Here is a 17154-nt window from a genome sequence, read left to right on the forward strand (position 1 = left end):
ATGTACTCAGATTGTCACTGAAGGATTAGTTGAGCATCAATAAAGAACAAAAAGAAAAATATGAAGCACAGTATTTTTGTCTAGACAGTTTTTATGAGGCAGAACTGATTTTGTGGACACGGCCATTAACGAGTGGTCACGTGGTCAGAATCTAGATGGTGACATCTTAAGTGCTCCAAGGGGGTGCTCGCACCGTGTCAGCTGACAGAAATTCTGCAACGATTATCCACGATTTCTACAGACCTTTTTTGCCTTCTCATTTGCAATGCCATATTGTATAGCTAAGTACTGTTTTGTGTCAGACAAGCAATCCCCAAGATGCACACTGACATACATTGCCAGAAAAACTGCTTTTACGGTGGCAATGGTTGGCAAAGTGCTGCCATCTCCAGGGAAAAGACCATCAAGTGAGGGTCTGCAGTGAACAGTTAACTTGTGATGACTATGAGAATATCCAGCAATACGAAATGGGGCTAGCAAGATGACTAAGATTAAAGCCCGATACGCTGTTGAGTGTTCTAAAATGATACTGAGGATTTCCCTTCCCACACTTGTGGGCCTGATTATGCACTTGCTGGTACCCAGTCGTTGCATCAGCCCATGAGCACTTGTGACGTCACCATCGAGATTCTGATCAAGTGACCACTCGTTAATGGCTGCGTCCACAAAATCAGTTCCGCCTCATAAAAAATGTCTTAAAAATAGTGTAATTCATATTTTCCTTTTTTGTTCTTCATTCATGCTTAACTAATCCTGTAGCAATAATCTAAGTACATTTTGCAATTTGAGCCCGATAAAGACAGTCTTCCTTAAACTTACTAAAAATTGGCAGGAAAATGATATCTGAAAAAAAAAATTACGCTTCATGTGTCTCAAATAAACACACAGGAAACTTCTAATTTTTTCTGATTTTAAGTAAGAGTATTAATTTCTGTTGTCTATGGCAACTTATTTAATGGTCGATCTGCATCTTTATGACACGATACTAGTGTTAAAATATCCCATTATAACTTGTATACACATAGAGCATAGAATTCCATGGTTAGCACAGTGGAGTCTGGATGGGGTGAGCAACTAAACCAGGGTCGGGACAAGCAAACTCACACATTGGACAAGTAAGGTTGAGGTCTGCACAAAACTGTCCAAGAAAATCAGTGCAGATTTTTGGTGCCAAGTGGTTTGTATGTTATCATCTTTCATTGTTATTTTGAAATTTAACAAAGTATTAAAGTTCAAAATGTTGTTTCAACTACTGGATTTTAGTGTTAAGCATCTGAATAATGAGCCAATGGTTCATACCTCAACCTTGTACCCTGGGGAATCTTCCACAGCTCCACTCATATCTGGAATCTCACAAGTAAGTTCATCAGCTTTGAGGTCAGTAACCTTACACTCTCTACCACCGACTGTCACCTTGATGTCTGATGCTTCTAAGGCCAGATTCAAGTCTGTGCCCTTTAAAGGAGAGATGATTTAGAATAATGAGTGCTCATATAGAAACTCACACTCAAATTCTCAAAACTCAGTTTTGACAAAAAACTGGTTTTAACAATACTACAGTACATGTACTTACATTTTCACACCAAATCTACTAGTGTTGACTATATCAGGTACCAGAAAATAATTTCACAAGTTGCTAAGCAAAATTTAACAATGTATTAATGCGGCCTGGCACGACAATATGAGCGTAAAGTCACATTCCACTCTTTCCTATTTTGATGGTTCAAAGTCAAATACTGAAGTGGAGTTCAATTTTGTAAATTTGGAAAGATTAACCTGTCTCCTATTTAATTCCGAACACTGCAGGATCATGTATTACAAAATGTCATTTTCTCAGCAATTCTAATGGTAGCATTATTCATGCATGGTCAGTGTCGGAAACAAAGACGTCAAGCCATCAGAATAATCTTATATTGTTTCTATATCCTTTTACCCTAAGTGTTCCATGTACATACCTTTGGAAAGCTCTTTTTCTGCTGAATTAAAAAAATACTGGTACCAATCTCAACTTTTTAAATTATGACTTTCAGCTCATTTTGTGGTGAGGGGCCACAAAAAGCAAATCTATAAGAAACCAATCACAAGCAATACAAATCACATGGCATTTGGCTAATAACCTATTTTTGCTTAGCACATACTTCACATATTTCTGTGCATAGCTACTCAGACAAATTTATTTGGTGCTGGTGTTGTAACAAGATTTGAGCTTAGCTTTTATGTATTTACGTACTCATGTCCCAGCACTTCTGACCAATTCTTACAGAAAATAAGACTTGCACAGAACAGTATACAGATACTTGTTTAATTGAGGAAGTTTGTTGATTTGTAGCTAAATGAACATACTAAAACTTATGAAAATATCTGTCCCTGAAGATGTACGCACACAGGCTCACATTAAAATATTTGTATTACTCATCACTTACCATGATGGTAAGAGTAGAACTGCCTTCCTTAACCACAATGACGTCATTATCCCCAGAGAAGGGGTCAAACACAGGGTTAGGGTAGAAGAGGAATTCAGATGTATCACTTCCAGTTGCTGATAACTCTGTTGGCCTACCATCAAGGAAGAATACAATCTCTGCCGTAATTGGCTCTATGGATGTTATCCCTGATGCTGACTGGCTTATATTAGGTGAGAGACATCGTAAGTACTCTTCAGAGATGGAACATTCCTGTATTGCCAAAAAAAAAATTTATGGAAATGCAACATGTCCACATATACGAGACGAGCATTAGGCCCGTTGAAAATTCGGAAAGGTGATGAAACCAGCACCACAGCCGTTGAAACCGGTCACAGATGCAGCAGCCAGTCAAATGATTCTGCCACAAAAAGCATGGCCCTAGAGTCATCAGCCCAACACTGCTGGTAGATACAGCCATCCTCAGCACGGCACCCTGGCCCAGTAAATCTGCATGGCTCCCATCTTGGGTGTTGAAATCCCCATGACCTCCACCGTAGGTTCAAAATACAATGCTGTTGTCACACCCTTTCCGTAGTAATAACCCCCTTATATGAAGTTACTAACAATAAGGGAAACATTCCTGGATCGCCACTCGGGCACGTCAAGCATGTCCATTCTTAACTAAAGGGGTGAATAATTAACACTGAATTAGTAACACTACACACTGTACACGCCCATCATCTGGTAGGTACATGTACATGCTTACATTTGCTACCTACTTTAGTTTGACTAGATGTCATTCAGTAGAATTGAAGTCGAGTCTGAGAACTGCCAATGTTGCAAGGCTTTGCCCATCTAAAGCACAATTTGACTGAAACAGTGTTTTGTTTGGTGAGGCCACTGGAATAGGCAGGAACTGTAGCTGATATTTAGTTTTTGACAGCCATGGAATTTTGTTTTTGTGTTTTTTTAATCCCAACAAATTGTAGCTGTCCATGTTGCCACACAACTTAAACAAGCAAACCCATGCAAAAGATCTGGTCAAGAATGCTAACGCATTAACAAGTCTGTCTGATCATGTACAGACATAGGTAATTTGCTCAAAATCTACTTCAATTACACTTAATTCCCACTTGAATATGCGGACTGAATTTTTGTTGTATTTACACTTCCTTTGGTCATTTTGTCCGAGAATGGTCAAGGCACAACCATATTTTGTTGCAAATTTAGGCCTGTGAACAGTGGTTGGAAAATGCCACAAGTCAATGAAAGTTTCACTTTCTGTTCATATATACACATGTACTACTAGTACTAGTGTTAACTCAGCACAGAAAGATCTCAAAAGGTGAAAAAGGCTTTAAACTTTTCATATTTTTCAGGATGCAGCATTATGAAACCTATCAAAGTATAAACAATGCACCCACACATTATCTTTTATGTCCTGCTTTAATGCTCCTTCCAGTTTTCCATGTTATCACGTCAGAACATTCCTTTCCCACATTAAGTGTGGGTCAGGTTTACTAGAGAATACTTACCCAAACAGTCACTACATATTCAAATTTCCCATGTGCATATTATTCATTCGCTGAAAAGATTTGATCGCCCATGATGCAAACTGACCTCCCACAATGCAGCGCGGACTCGCCGCCATGATCATCCTACTTTTTGAAAACGACTCAAAAAGTTCGGAGCCAGAGTGGGGAGGACAGGCAGGAGAGGACTGTTGGGGTAGTAGACCCGACCCACACTTAATGTGGGGAAGGAGTCTACGGCGCTCTACCTACCCAAACAGTCACTCCACATGCAGAGCAGCACCGGTCTAGGTGGGGGGTTGGCAACAACACATCTAATGCCGAGAATACAATTTTACATTATATACAAGGAGGAATGTAAAATTTTAAGAAACGGTACAGGAACTTCATAATGACTTGTCGTCCGTCCTACAGGAGGTCCCTCTGACCTCTGCAGATAGTAGGACTGTCCTGCTATTTGTGATGTCGCTCTGCAGGACATCCCTCAAGTTGCAGGAAATAGAAGGAGATTTCCAACATGCAGTTTTGCAGATGTCTGCAATGGAAACATCTCGAGAGTAAGACCAAGATGCAGATCCTGCTCTTACGTCATGAGCCCTAATGTAGTAAAGACTATGTTCATCAGAGCTTAACGGCCACACTGGATTAGCAAATCTAATGGCCGAAGCCGTCCAGCAGGCAATAGTGTATTGACTCCACTGGACGGTGTGGTCTCATGAAAGTGATAAGGCGTGGCGTCCACTGCTAGCCAGTATCTCTACAGGCATACGGCATTTGTTTGTTTTAATTGGTTGGGAATGGCAAAATGGTACCAGCTTGCACACGCTTACATTGCGCACTAACTGCAGGCTTGCTGCAGCCCTGCGAGGTGTTCATGCTCAGTACACAAGTGCACTTGACATGCCCTGTAGCTTGTAGCTCCACCATTGCTTGGTGGCTTGTTTTCCGTTGCCCTCTCCCTTCTACAAAACAAATACAAAAAACACAAGAAAATTAAATTTTCCACAAGAAGCCACTCGTGTAATAATGGGCCAAAGATAACAATTGAAAAATAGTTTTTAACAAAGAAGGGCAAATTCAACCAAGTGGAAAATTTACTATTGCTCAGAATGTTCTGTTCTCGTTTTAAGTCCAAAAGGATCTTAAAACTGGAGTATCATGCTCTGAACGGGCTGAATAACCCCAAAAAGTGCTTTTGGCCCATAAAACTTGGAAATCTACATGAAAGGTCTTCCAGTATATGGTGGAGGGTGGTGTTGCGACATCATGCGTCAAGGTTGGTGACATTTCATGCATCTGTACTTAGTTTAAGTCCAAAAAGGTAAAATTTAACATTGTGCTCTGCAACGTAAAATCTTGTATAATCACGTTTTTTCTTCTATTTTCTAGAGATTTCCAATGAAATGTGTAAATGATATTTTTAATTATTTCTCACCTACACTTTGCTTGTCCATAAAATGAGTTGAATAAACTTCCTTAATTAATTCATTTTAAGAGCAATTGACACAAAACACAATGGGCAAGGGACGTGGGCAGAATGAGGCAGGACATATTTATGTTGCTTTATTAGATCAAAGAGAGCAATAAATACTATCTCTTTTTGGAATTTGTGTGGCTCTGAAAAGAGCCTTTACGTTTTTTCTTGAAGAACTGTTGTGTTTCAGTTGACCGTTGCGTACATTTTATGAACAAGCCTGATGTGACTTTCCCTGTCAGCTGCACTGTTGAACACCTTGTGACATCCGGACTTCCAGACTTGATCTCCCTTGAGCGTAGGCCTACTAATGAGGTTGTTGTCGAGTGGTTGGTCCTCCAGCTTTCTAGACAGGGCCTGTGATGCTAGCTCATGCCATGTCTGAAAATGACTTGGGTGGTGGTCAGATTGTCCCAGTGTAAAAATATAGCGTCCGCCAAATTTACATAGAAAAGTCATTAGCCTCTTAGCGTGGATTTGACTTTTCATGCAGTGTGTGCACAGCTGGTCTTCACACTTGATGAACTGGAGCATGAATGTCCGTTGAACAGAGTGTTTCGCCAGAAATCTGTATTCTTCCGAAAGTTCACACAAGGCCAAATTTTCTTTGATTTTAGATGAACTTGTATCACTGAGTTCTTCGACGAGGGATTCCTCTTGGTAGATATGTTTTGAGTTTGAGTTGATCGCTACTGGAACAACTGGAAAGGAATCAAAGGTCCTTCCGTGAAGACAGCGACGCACTTCTTTGATTGCTAGCTGAGAGATGTCGTTCAAAGAAAGCACCATGCTGACCATGAAGACCTTGGCAACATGCTCTGTCTCACTCTCTTAACGCGAGAGGATTAAGCCAATTAAAGAGACCCCATCATGTTGTTCATCAGCAGTTGGCTCCTACTAGAAAGCAGAGACACAAAGAATCTCCAGGCAGTAGGGCCCCTAAGCGCAGGTTCGGCCAGTAACCCAGCCGGTAGAAGGGGGATTAAAAGCTATTGGCCAGAAAGGGGCTGGCCTGTAGAGAAACTAGTCTGTAGAGAAACCGGCCAGCAGTGGACGTCACGGCTAAGCGATGGGGTCAATATCGTCCCTTCATGCTATCCTTTTAGTCAGGTACCACTTCAGGACATGAACAGGTCCCCAAAGTTTATCCGCATCATCTCCAGGACGTAAGGAGGCAGAGAGTGTAAAGATATCAGACGGATCAGGTGAGGGAGTCTGATATTTCGTCTGGAAGCCAATGAAGGAATTGAAGGAATGAGGTAAACACCATGCAGCTCCAAAAATAGACGGCCTTCGGCAATGGGGAGAGCCTACAGTTTGCTGCCTCCTCAGGACGTAACCATTTTTCAGGAGAAAAGCCAACCTGACATGGGTGTGTGTAAAGCAGGCATTATTTAGGGTTCAAAGGAAGGACTGAACAGCATCTAGAGAGCCTAGCTTAGGTCTTATGACCAGACCAATTTCTCAACAAGGGGACACTGGATAAGCATATCATACAAAAGGTGATGGAATGTCATATTGTTAAGGGCAATTAACCGATTTTGAAACCAATGTGTATGTCAGCCCTAGCTGTAGATACAGTCAAACTTTGTTAATAAGAGCGCTGCTAATACAAGATTCTGTTATAGCACACACAAAAGCATTAGCTGGAGCCAAAGCCTGACTATCAACATACATATCACAATGCTAAAATCTGCTGTCAAAAATTTGAAAGGTGGGCAGATAACATCCCATGCGACCATGGCTGTAGCATTGCTAGAAAGTCCTGCCGAAAAGGAAGATCATAGGAAGTTGATTGCTGTTCAAGGAAGCGAAGAGATAGACGCAAGGCTGTTCTATCATCCCAGGGAGAATGTGTCCGCCACTGCGTCACTGGACCCTGCCATGCGGATCATCTGCAGGTCAACTGCATGATCCCTTGTCCTTTCCATTAATTTGCCTTTGGTTGGCAGTGTGAAAAAAAAAGAGGCAAGAAAGCCGCAATACTCAAAGACGGAGATGACACTGTCATTCAGAGTCTCTAGCATGACTGTAGTGATGTCTGGGTGGAAAGAAGATCTCCTTTCCTTTCAAAGGAATTTACCTCAGTAAGAAGGAAAGAAATGAAATAGGTCAGAGACCGACACAAAGACTTCATGTTTCGAAGATGTTCATGTCAAATTGAAGGTATGCCATTTTCCTTACCCAGCATGGCCGCCGGCGCCCCAACTGCGGCAGAAAACTTTGATCATTTTCACACATGCGTGGAAAATAAATGGCTGGCGTAGAGGAGTCAGTCGCATGACGTTTGCGATATGAATAATAGAATGAGCATCCATAGCAACTCACTCTGTGAAGAATACATGTTGACCTTGACTTGCTAGTAATCTCCACTCATGGAAAATCTACGCGGACAAAAAACAAAACAAAACCATTTCGATGTCCAAAGTCATGCTAAGCACTAACAAAGTATTCATTTCAGAAATGAATAGGGTCTGACAGAATTCTCTCTCTTTGTTTCGATCACACTGAACATTAATATCAGAAGAGAAAACCTGCGAAACTATCACTACAAAACAAGTACACAGATTTTGGACACGCCCACTTGGAAGTGAGCACGTTAGGACAGTGTGCATTGTGGCAGGGCCGCACGGCAGAATCGGTGCTCACATGGAACCACGTGTGAAGGGGCCAGGGGGGGCCACCAAATGGTCGTTCTGCTGATTACAGGGTTGTACATCGTGAGAAGCAGTGGAAATAGATTCACAACATTACTCCCACAGGGCCCCTTGTGTAAAAATCAGAATGTTAGGATTGGATGTCTAGGGACGCAGACTGGAGAGGCGCAGCGGTAGATTTCCGTCAAGATGACAAATTTACCATGACAGAACTGAAAAATTTAGGAAAACTGCCTGGAAAACATTATTTGTTCATTCCTGTCTTGGTGCCTAGTAACACAATCTCAAATGCCGGTAGGTTTGGACTTGTAGCAGTCATTAGAGATCACCAGGTAAAGCGTAGACTCACTTCTCCGTGGCCTGGGCAGGCCTACCAATGGTAGCCAGAGTAGCTCCAGAAGGCTGTGACGGAGACTCGGGATTGGGTCCGTGTCCGATGGCGTATTCACCAGGGCAACGATCCAGGAAGTTGGCCCAGCAAGTACTACCGTGTGGATTATGTCTGGATACTCACGACGTAGATATGTCAGAGGCTAGCTAGGTCGCATTTGGATGTAACGGCTGCCTGGAAAATGCTCATGTTCATTGAGGAGGCCACCCGAAGGGCTCTCACAATACATGTATAATCAGAGACAGACAGGACAAGCATTTATAATATTTATAATCTATAATACAAGGTCATATTTATGACAAAGAATTTCTTTTTTTTTAAAATTCATTTATTTTCCATAACTGAAAACATAAGGAATTTGTTCCAAGGACCCCGTTATAACAGTGTTCCACTGTATTCAACAGAGTAGTTGTCTTCAAAACGTTCTGCTTGAAGGCCCTAGAAAAAGGGAAGGCGAAAAGGAGATGTCATCCAGCCTTACAAGGGCAGCGGTCCGCTAAGGTGAAGAGCCTACTTCACGAATGGGAGACCCGTAGCAAGACATGGAGCGGTCGGTTGACTTGCACGGGCGTGGTCGGTGTCTTCCTTCGGAAGGGAGGCTGACGGAGGATCTGGAATCTGGAATATGTCATAGGCGGTGAGGACATCCATAAAATCGGCGTCATCTTCAACCAAAGACACGGTGACTTTGCTTTGACTGAAGTAGGGCCATTCTTTAGTCAAGAGGCGGGGGTACCCGTAGATTAGCTGGTAGTTGAGAGGAGGACTGTCAGGCAGGAGCAGACTCAGATGCGTGCCAAGTTCAGGCTTGAGACTAGAATCGGGAGTTTTGGAAAAATTGGCCTGGAAGATTCCAGTAATGCTATGTCATTGAAACAATGCATGGCTGATGTTTTCCTCCGGCGAAGCGGCTAATGGCAGGCAGCAATCAGACGGAGTGAGGCGCTGATGGAACCAACTTTGTTCTTTTCAGAAGACAATGCTGGGTGCCCAGTTGGGGACAGGGTAGTGCCTCCTTCCGAGGGAGTACACTGGCTGGTGCAATTCCAGATTGGAACCCTGCCTGATGTTACAATGTCTCGCAACCAGAGAGGGGGAAGGGCCTGGTCCGCCAGAAACAAGTTCGTGGCGGTGGAGGCTGATGGCGGTCTAATGCCAAGGCGGCAAGCGATGGAGGTCGGAACTTCATTGATGGACTGGAAGGTCGACATTCAAGCCACAGGTCGAATAATTTGAGGAAGATGAGAAGCGCTTGCCTTTTCCGGTGGTGGGCAACACGACGGTAGAGGCAGCAGAGGAGATCGAGGGAGGTGAAACGCCTGGGGTGCATTACCTGTCGAGTTTAGTGGGAACTGCAGAATCACGGACAGAGGGACCAGTAGAGAATATAGAAAAATATACACGAATAGAACACTCTTACAAATAAATGGATAAAATAAATAAATAAATAAATATTTTATTTACAAAGGAAGGAAAGGTGATCAACTCAACACAGAACCGTGTAGCGAAAATGGAACCTCAATAAATCGAAGATGCCTTGAAAGACATGTCCATTATGTTACAGTGCTGAGAAAAGAAGGACGACCATGGCAATAAGGCTAAGCTGCATTGTGGGAGGTCAGGGTGCATCACAGGTGATCAAATCTTTTCAGCGAATGAATAATACACGCATAGGAAATTTGCATATGTAATGACTGTTTAGACCAATTAATTTATAGGCTACCGAAAGAGGGCATCTATGAACATTTTTCAAATGAAAAAAAAAGTTCCTTTGTGATATCACATGTTACAAATGTTTGGTGTCAGACGGAACAAAAACTGAAACCTTCAAATTCTTTCAACTTACAGCACAATTAGTTCCTATTAAGACTTTTTGAAGGATTTTTCAAACAGTTTGTTCCTCAGTATTTCTGCACAGCTGTTACCTACCCTATCCAGCAATCCCATGCAAATCAGGACTATAAACACATGAGATCAAGTTGACTAGTGTAAACTCCAATTTCCATCGTGGTTTTATGAATATACATACCACTGAGTATTCAGGTGCTTCCACTGATGTATCTTCCCTTCTTATAGTAATCTTCATCTTGGCAACTTGCACAAAATTCAAATTCTTTCCAAAGACTGAAACTGTTTGTCCACCACTTAGCATAGAAAAGAGAAGGAAAAATGAATTATTTTCCAATCAAGTCACTATTGAACATATTATGTCCCAGAACTAAAGTCACTTTTCAAGGCATTGTAAGCCATTCAAAGAAACTGCATTTTTGAAACTCAATCCACATATGAATCAATGACAGGGCAAATTATTGCTTGAATAAAGAAAAGGTAAATGTAAGGTTTACTGGCCAAATGAAATAAAATGAGCCACAGGCTGCAGAAAAATAAACAAAAACCAAGTTTTTTTGTTTTACAGAAAATGAAATTTTAGGTGACAAGTTATCCTCCTTATGCCTATTAAATGTGTTTTAAACAAATAAGGTTTTTCTTTTTATTTCTACGGTTTATTTTTGGCTCCTTACTTCGATGGATATTCAGATTATAACTTGTGTTTGAAGATCCCTACAATATAGTGTATGCCAAAAGTGACGGATTCATACCCTAATGCTATTCTAAGGAATTCCATCACAGGTACAGACCTGAGTCTCCTGATCACCAACGTAAAACCCTTTGATATTTATCTCTGAAAGATGAGATATACTATAACAAGCCGTTCTTCAGGGGTTGTATTTTGCTCACCAAAATGTAACTTAAATTGGTAGGCACTGTGTAATAACATTTACCTCAAAAAGAACCGATACGATAAACTCTATCTGCATGATTTGACGGACTGGTCAACTTACTTAACCACTGCCTTGTTAGGTGTGAATGTACGCAATGTGGGATCACTGACATAGGTAAACTGTTGATGGCTGGACCTGATGATGCCATCAATTCTTACTTCAACTTTCCCGCTTTCAGTGACAGTGGAGGATGTAGTAGCACATATCAGTGTGGTCATATTGGCACTGTGGTGGTGAAGATGGAAAATGAATTTACACAGAATGTTACTGCCTTTTCAAGGTGTAAGCAGCCAAGGTGGTTGAACATATTTTCCAGCACTAATTTCCACACTCTAAATTGATATCATAATTAAGGCAACAGTTGAACATGTCGTCAAGTACTGGTAGAAGTGATGATGCATTACTGTTGGGATTAAAATGTGCATGTATTTTGAAGACATTTCTTCTATTTCTTCAGTGGAATCCAACGTTTGGTATTATGTGCAACTGCATGGGACACACGCACTATCAAAGACTCATTATATATATCTTAAGACAATGGCCATCACATCACAGGTATGCATGTTATAAGCTGGGAGGATAACAGTTTTTCGATGAATGATGCTTGGTAAAAGAAAAGAGTACATGAGTCAATATTTCTCAAACAACAAGTGGTGTGCATTGAGGATATGAAGTTATATTTCTTATAAATATTGAAAAGCCTAGTGTGGTACAAAAGAAATTTTCCCCAGCCAGATGTGACAGGACATTACATGATTTTGTAAAATGATTCACAGAGTCTAAGTCTGAGCGAGTCTGAGCCTAGCAGAGCAAAAAAGGGTGACAGTCTGAGCTGAGCTGCAGGTACAGCAGAAATCGATAAGAGTCTGAAGTTCTTGTGGCCTCTGGGCTCAAACTCGAATTGTACTTCACTTGGTACATGTATGATCAAATTTGGACAGATGCCAACCTCTTAACATAACAAGCTCTTCCTAATACTGTAACACTGATGTCATTTCCAGCATTCATTCCACTACCAGTGATGGTAAGTATCGTCCCTCCAGACTGCCTGCCATACCTGGGCTTAATGTTTGTAATGACAGGATCCTGAGGAGAAAATGAAATGTGATAGCAGCTTGAAGTTTGATTAACCACTTCCTGCCGGGGATTCTGGATCCGGACACGTATGCTTTATATGTGTGGCCGGGGTCTCCGAACTTGGACAAAGGGAACAGGGCCTTGTTACAATTTTTAGAACTGTGCTGAGCTGTTAGATGATAACATTCTCCATATGTGAGTCTTGTAAGGCATACTTAATGACTTAATAATTCCAAAGGGCCATTTTCTACAAATAAGCTTTACAATATTCTCAAATTTGTCTCATCACCTACTATGTAGGCTATCCCTTTTTGTTTCAACTTTCTTCTATTGCAACTTCTTTTGTTACACTTTTTAAAAAATTTTACTCAACAGTTGAGGTTAGCTGTAATCTGAAGAAAAAAATTATTCACTAGCATTTACTCCAGTAAATAGATATAAGTTTTCTGGCTCTCGTTTTTCCTTTGACTAGACTAGATCATATAGTTTCTTGGTCAACTTGTTAAACAACTTTGTTACGCATAACCAATAATGCTCATTTTGATGGCCCTACTACATTTTTGCTGCTGTGGTTTATTAAAATGTTATTCTTATAAATTCTCCCAAGTTCAAAAAACAACTCAATTGTGCTATACTGTTCCTTGTTTCACTGCACATTCAAAGATCACTAATGTTAGCATGGGTAATGAATATGTCACAACAGCACATAAATATATTTTGGATGTTTAAATAATGCAGGAAAAGTTTAACCTACGTATATCTGCATTCGTGTATATATTTCTTCTTTCTTTGAAAAAGCAAATGAGGGGAACCGTTCCATTTTAAAATCCATGAAAATGCTTACCACAAGCATACAGTACATAAACATCTTTCAGTTTTCCAGTCTAACATGAAAAAAACACTTAAGCTGTTATATCAATAAAATGCAATTTTTATTGAGTTGTCAAGTGCAGTGGGGAAAACAAATAAAGACAATCTTCTATTTTTCAGAAGCAGCTTACCACATACGTGAAGTTAATATGTTTCTCTGTAGAAACAGTTCCATTCACTTTATAAGACAGATTATCACCATAGAGCTCCACCTTAGCAACAATAGGTCCAGTCACGGGTGAAGATACAACAGATGTGATGCACACAATCCTGAAACAAAGATACAGTTATGAGCATTATTATTTTCACAAGAAAAAAAATTCTAATTCTTTCCAATTACATAGCACTGCATATTTGTTTTACCACACACACACTTTATACTAAAGTGTGGGTCAAGCCTTAAGAGTTATGAGGTAAATGTACAAATGTGTATCAAGGAAAGAGCAGTGTACAGTAAATGGAATGTCTGTTTTGTCACTGTACTATAGTGGTACGGTGTTTCAACAGTCCATTTTAACAGAGCTACTGGTATGACAATTTGTGGTGCCACAAAAATGGGAGTTAATGATTAAGGGTCAGTAGAGCAATGTATGCAAATATAAAAGGAGAAATACGAAAGATGAGTTTGGAAAATAGAATGTTAATAAAGAACAAAACCCGGTGTTGCATTTGAGTCATCACAAGTCCAGTCACAAGTCCCTTCACAGGGCCAGTCATAAGAACCAGGGTGAACAATGACAAAAGAATGCTTTTGTCACAGCTCACTTGAATAGCCTGTGAATTGGCTCAAGAATGAATGACTTGTGATGGACTTACAGAGACTTGCAGGGACTTGTGATGGACTAACAGCCCATTCCCACTTGATCCACCAATTCATGATCCACCTTTTGCCAAATTGCCGGATGAAATCCCCCAATTGGTGGATCAGATCCGGCAATTGTGTGTAGTGGGAATGCTAACTGTCATAAGGTGGATCAGGATCAGATCCACCTTTCCTGATCCTCCTCTGGAGCAGGATAGAGATCCCCCAATTGGTGGATCAGATCCTGCAATTGGCGGATCACGATCAGATGGGAATGCAAAAGGTGGATCTGATCCGGCAATTTGACCTGTCAACATCCGTCCGTGCACGAGTGGTGCGAAACTTTTGCGGTCTGATGAACCAAGAAATACGTTTTTTGGCATGTAGCTCATGTGAAATTTTTAATGTGCAAAGCATGCACAATAAACAACCGCTGAACTACGGGCTAGTAAAATGTGTCACCACGCATGCCAATGCATGCATGCCGCGATGCATGCCTTGCCCTTTCACAATTTTCGTTGCGCATTTGTTTGTTTCTTAACCTTTGTCATTTGTGTAATTTCACTTGCTTTCCATCAAAAACTAATTCCTTGTTAGCGTAAAGCCCACAGCTTGTGACAGAGTATCAAAAAACGGAAGTTTGAAGAGACAACGTACTAGGCTGAACATTCGGTCCGATTCAAGGTCGTCACGTCAGTAGAACTCCGCACCCAAAACCCGCAGGGTCACAGGCATGCCCCCCAACACGCCACACTGCCACAGACCACGCGCTCAGCAAGCTAGCACATGCGCAATACCGAACTCAGTGACCTTTTGGGCTCGACATTTCCATCCGAAAACGTGGATCAAGTGCTAGTGGGAACGCGACTTGGGGTTTCGTTGCGGTAAGATAACGATCACACTAAAATGCTGGATCAAGATCCACCTTTTCCCAATTCAAGTGGGAATGCGCTGTTACAGAGACTTTCAGGGACTTGTGATGGACTTGAATACAACACTGACAAAACCATTTGCAGTTTCTAGATTAAGCAATCTAACTGGCATGTTGGCCATTCTAAACTGTACAAATGAGCTATGATTCCTGATCACTTCAGTTACAAGTCTATTGTTCAAAGAGACGTAGCATAGATAGTGATTTCACTTCTAATAGCCAATGGAATGTATTAGGATTATCATGCTGGATGTAATTTCAGCCGGAGTCAAAGCCTCCACTCATTTCTACTTGAAAAAGAGTAACTTGAAACTCAATTTCAGAGTTTTTTAGATTGAACAAGAAATCGTCTGGTTAAGAATGGCAAGTCTGCAGTTGATGTCTGAACCAGAATAAACAAGCAAATGGACAAACGCACGAACAAATGAAAGGACGAAATTAACAAATGCATGAAGAAACAAAAACGGAGTCCAGATTATTTTGTAGACATTAGTTATTGAGATGCTAGCCTCAGTTTGACATGCTGAAGAATGTTGTGCAGGTTGAACACATCAACTGTTTGAAGTTGCTTTCATTATCCAACACATTTCTTTAAGGTCAAATCTCTTGCAACTCAATAGGTTGATTGTTTAGGTCACATCTTAATGTTAAAAATGAAACCTGAAGAATAATTTCAGATTCTTGGCGAGTCATTTACAGTCACTTGCAAAAGTTTAGGACCACCCATAGAAAATGCATTAACCTGAAGGAAAACCAAACTTAAACCAATCAATCATGGCAAATTATGTTTATTTTCAATGTGTAACCTTAGTACCTTGGTTGAGCATTTTTGACTACATTTCCATGATTTTAAATGTTAAGAGTTTAATATTCAGTGTCTGATTACTCAGACTTGCTTTTTTTTACCCAAGCTGCCTTACAGAAAACATGTCATACAAGACCTGCCTTTGCAAAAGGTTTCATTCAAATGGGTATATAGCACTACACTGATGTTATGCACCACTGTAAAATCATGTTAAGTAATCACTCAATGAGACAATGTTATGCAGGCCCAGTGACAGAAATACCAATAAAATTCCAGGTGGTCTTAAGCTTTTGCAAATGACTGTAGTTAAGAAAGATTCATCAGTCCTTGAACTGATATTACAGGGCAATTGCCTCCTTGGTCTTTTGTTTTTTGCCTTAAGAAGTTTTAAAAAACCAGCTAAACTTCCTAAATAGTAGGATTCAAACCTGATGTTGCTCCTAGAAGAAGCAATTAATGTTTCATACTTTTAAGTGGAAGAGCAATATTTATTTGGGAAAACTCATCCGATATTCTCCAAGCATCCTTGGTAAATGTGACCCTATTGAATAGAAGCTTTTTGAAGCATGATTAGGTCGTGCCAAGTCCAGTCTGAGTCTTGTGTCACAACTGAAAGCGATGGATCTTCTGAAGAGCGGTAACCATTAGTAAATATGACAGATACTGTTAAAATAAGCAGACAACTTTTGCAGTTCGATTTTTTATCTCTCCAGAAATTTGAAACATGAGATGGCAGTGTTTTGGTTAGCAAACGATGCAGATGACTGACTGGATGTAAGAGATGCTGATGTTAGAAACCATTACCTGGAAATCTCACTCAGTTGCTGCATGACAGCGCATGGCTGCCCAGCTACATTAACTTCAGGGGGATGGCTGCCTGCTGCAGTAAGCCCTAAATTATCACCTGTTATTGTCACTCGTGTACCACCCTCTAATGGGCCAGCTAAGGGTACCACCTGCAAGAAATTATCTCCATTAAAGACTGCTATCACGGAAAACTCTGCCCATTTTACCAGGATCAGTCTTGTGTTAAATTCACCAGCTAATATAATGCTCTAGGTTTTCATGATATCAGGTTTAACTGTTTCGGCAAGTCAGCCGAAACAGCTGTTGTTTTTCTTAAAGTGTCTTATTTGGCTTTTTCGCAAGTTGCAAAAAAGGCATTACTTCTGTTCCGTGTTTTTGTTTTGCTTTTTTGCATGTCGTCGTCTTCTTCTTCTTCCCCAAATCCCCTTTGTTTTGTACACATTTCTTCCATCACCCACTTTAGTCCCTCAGCAACATTGGATCTTCATCAAACTTACATCAATGAAGGACCCTTGTCCAAAGTTGTGCGCAGAACAATGACATCATGATGACGTCATCAATGGATTTATTATTAATTTTTCAATATTTATTTCAACCCCATTGACTTTGTACACGTTTTC

At 40.7% G+C, this 17154-nt stretch overlaps 1 protein-coding gene across 6 annotated transcripts in view; it reads right to left on the reverse strand.

Annotated features, from left to right (window-relative positions):
* The window catches only part of met (MET proto-oncogene, receptor tyrosine kinase), a 62120-nt gene that overhangs the window by 13476 nt on the left and 31490 nt on the right, over positions 1–17154 (reverse strand). For all 6 annotated transcript variants that reach the window (XM_022243651.2, XM_022243653.2, XM_022243655.2 and 3 more), the window contains 7 exons: positions 16532–16683; positions 13321–13459; positions 12192–12328; positions 11303–11467; positions 10489–10603; positions 2424–2675; positions 1300–1455 (listed from right to left, as the gene is read on the reverse strand). In XM_022243651.2, coding sequence (XP_022099343.2) covers positions 1300–1455; positions 2424–2675; positions 10489–10603; positions 11303–11467; positions 12192–12328; positions 13321–13459; positions 16532–16683 — 1116 coding nt within the window. The remainder of the gene's footprint in view (positions 1–1299; positions 1456–2423; positions 2676–10488; positions 10604–11302; positions 11468–12191; positions 12329–13320; positions 13460–16531; positions 16684–17154) is intronic.

This window comes from Acanthaster planci, linkage group LG04 (assembly GCF_054643075.1).
Source record: "Acanthaster planci isolate LZ-2023a linkage group LG04, COTS_SCS, whole genome shotgun sequence".
NCBI classification, from domain to species: domain Eukaryota; kingdom Metazoa; phylum Echinodermata; class Asteroidea; order Valvatida; family Acanthasteridae; genus Acanthaster; species Acanthaster planci.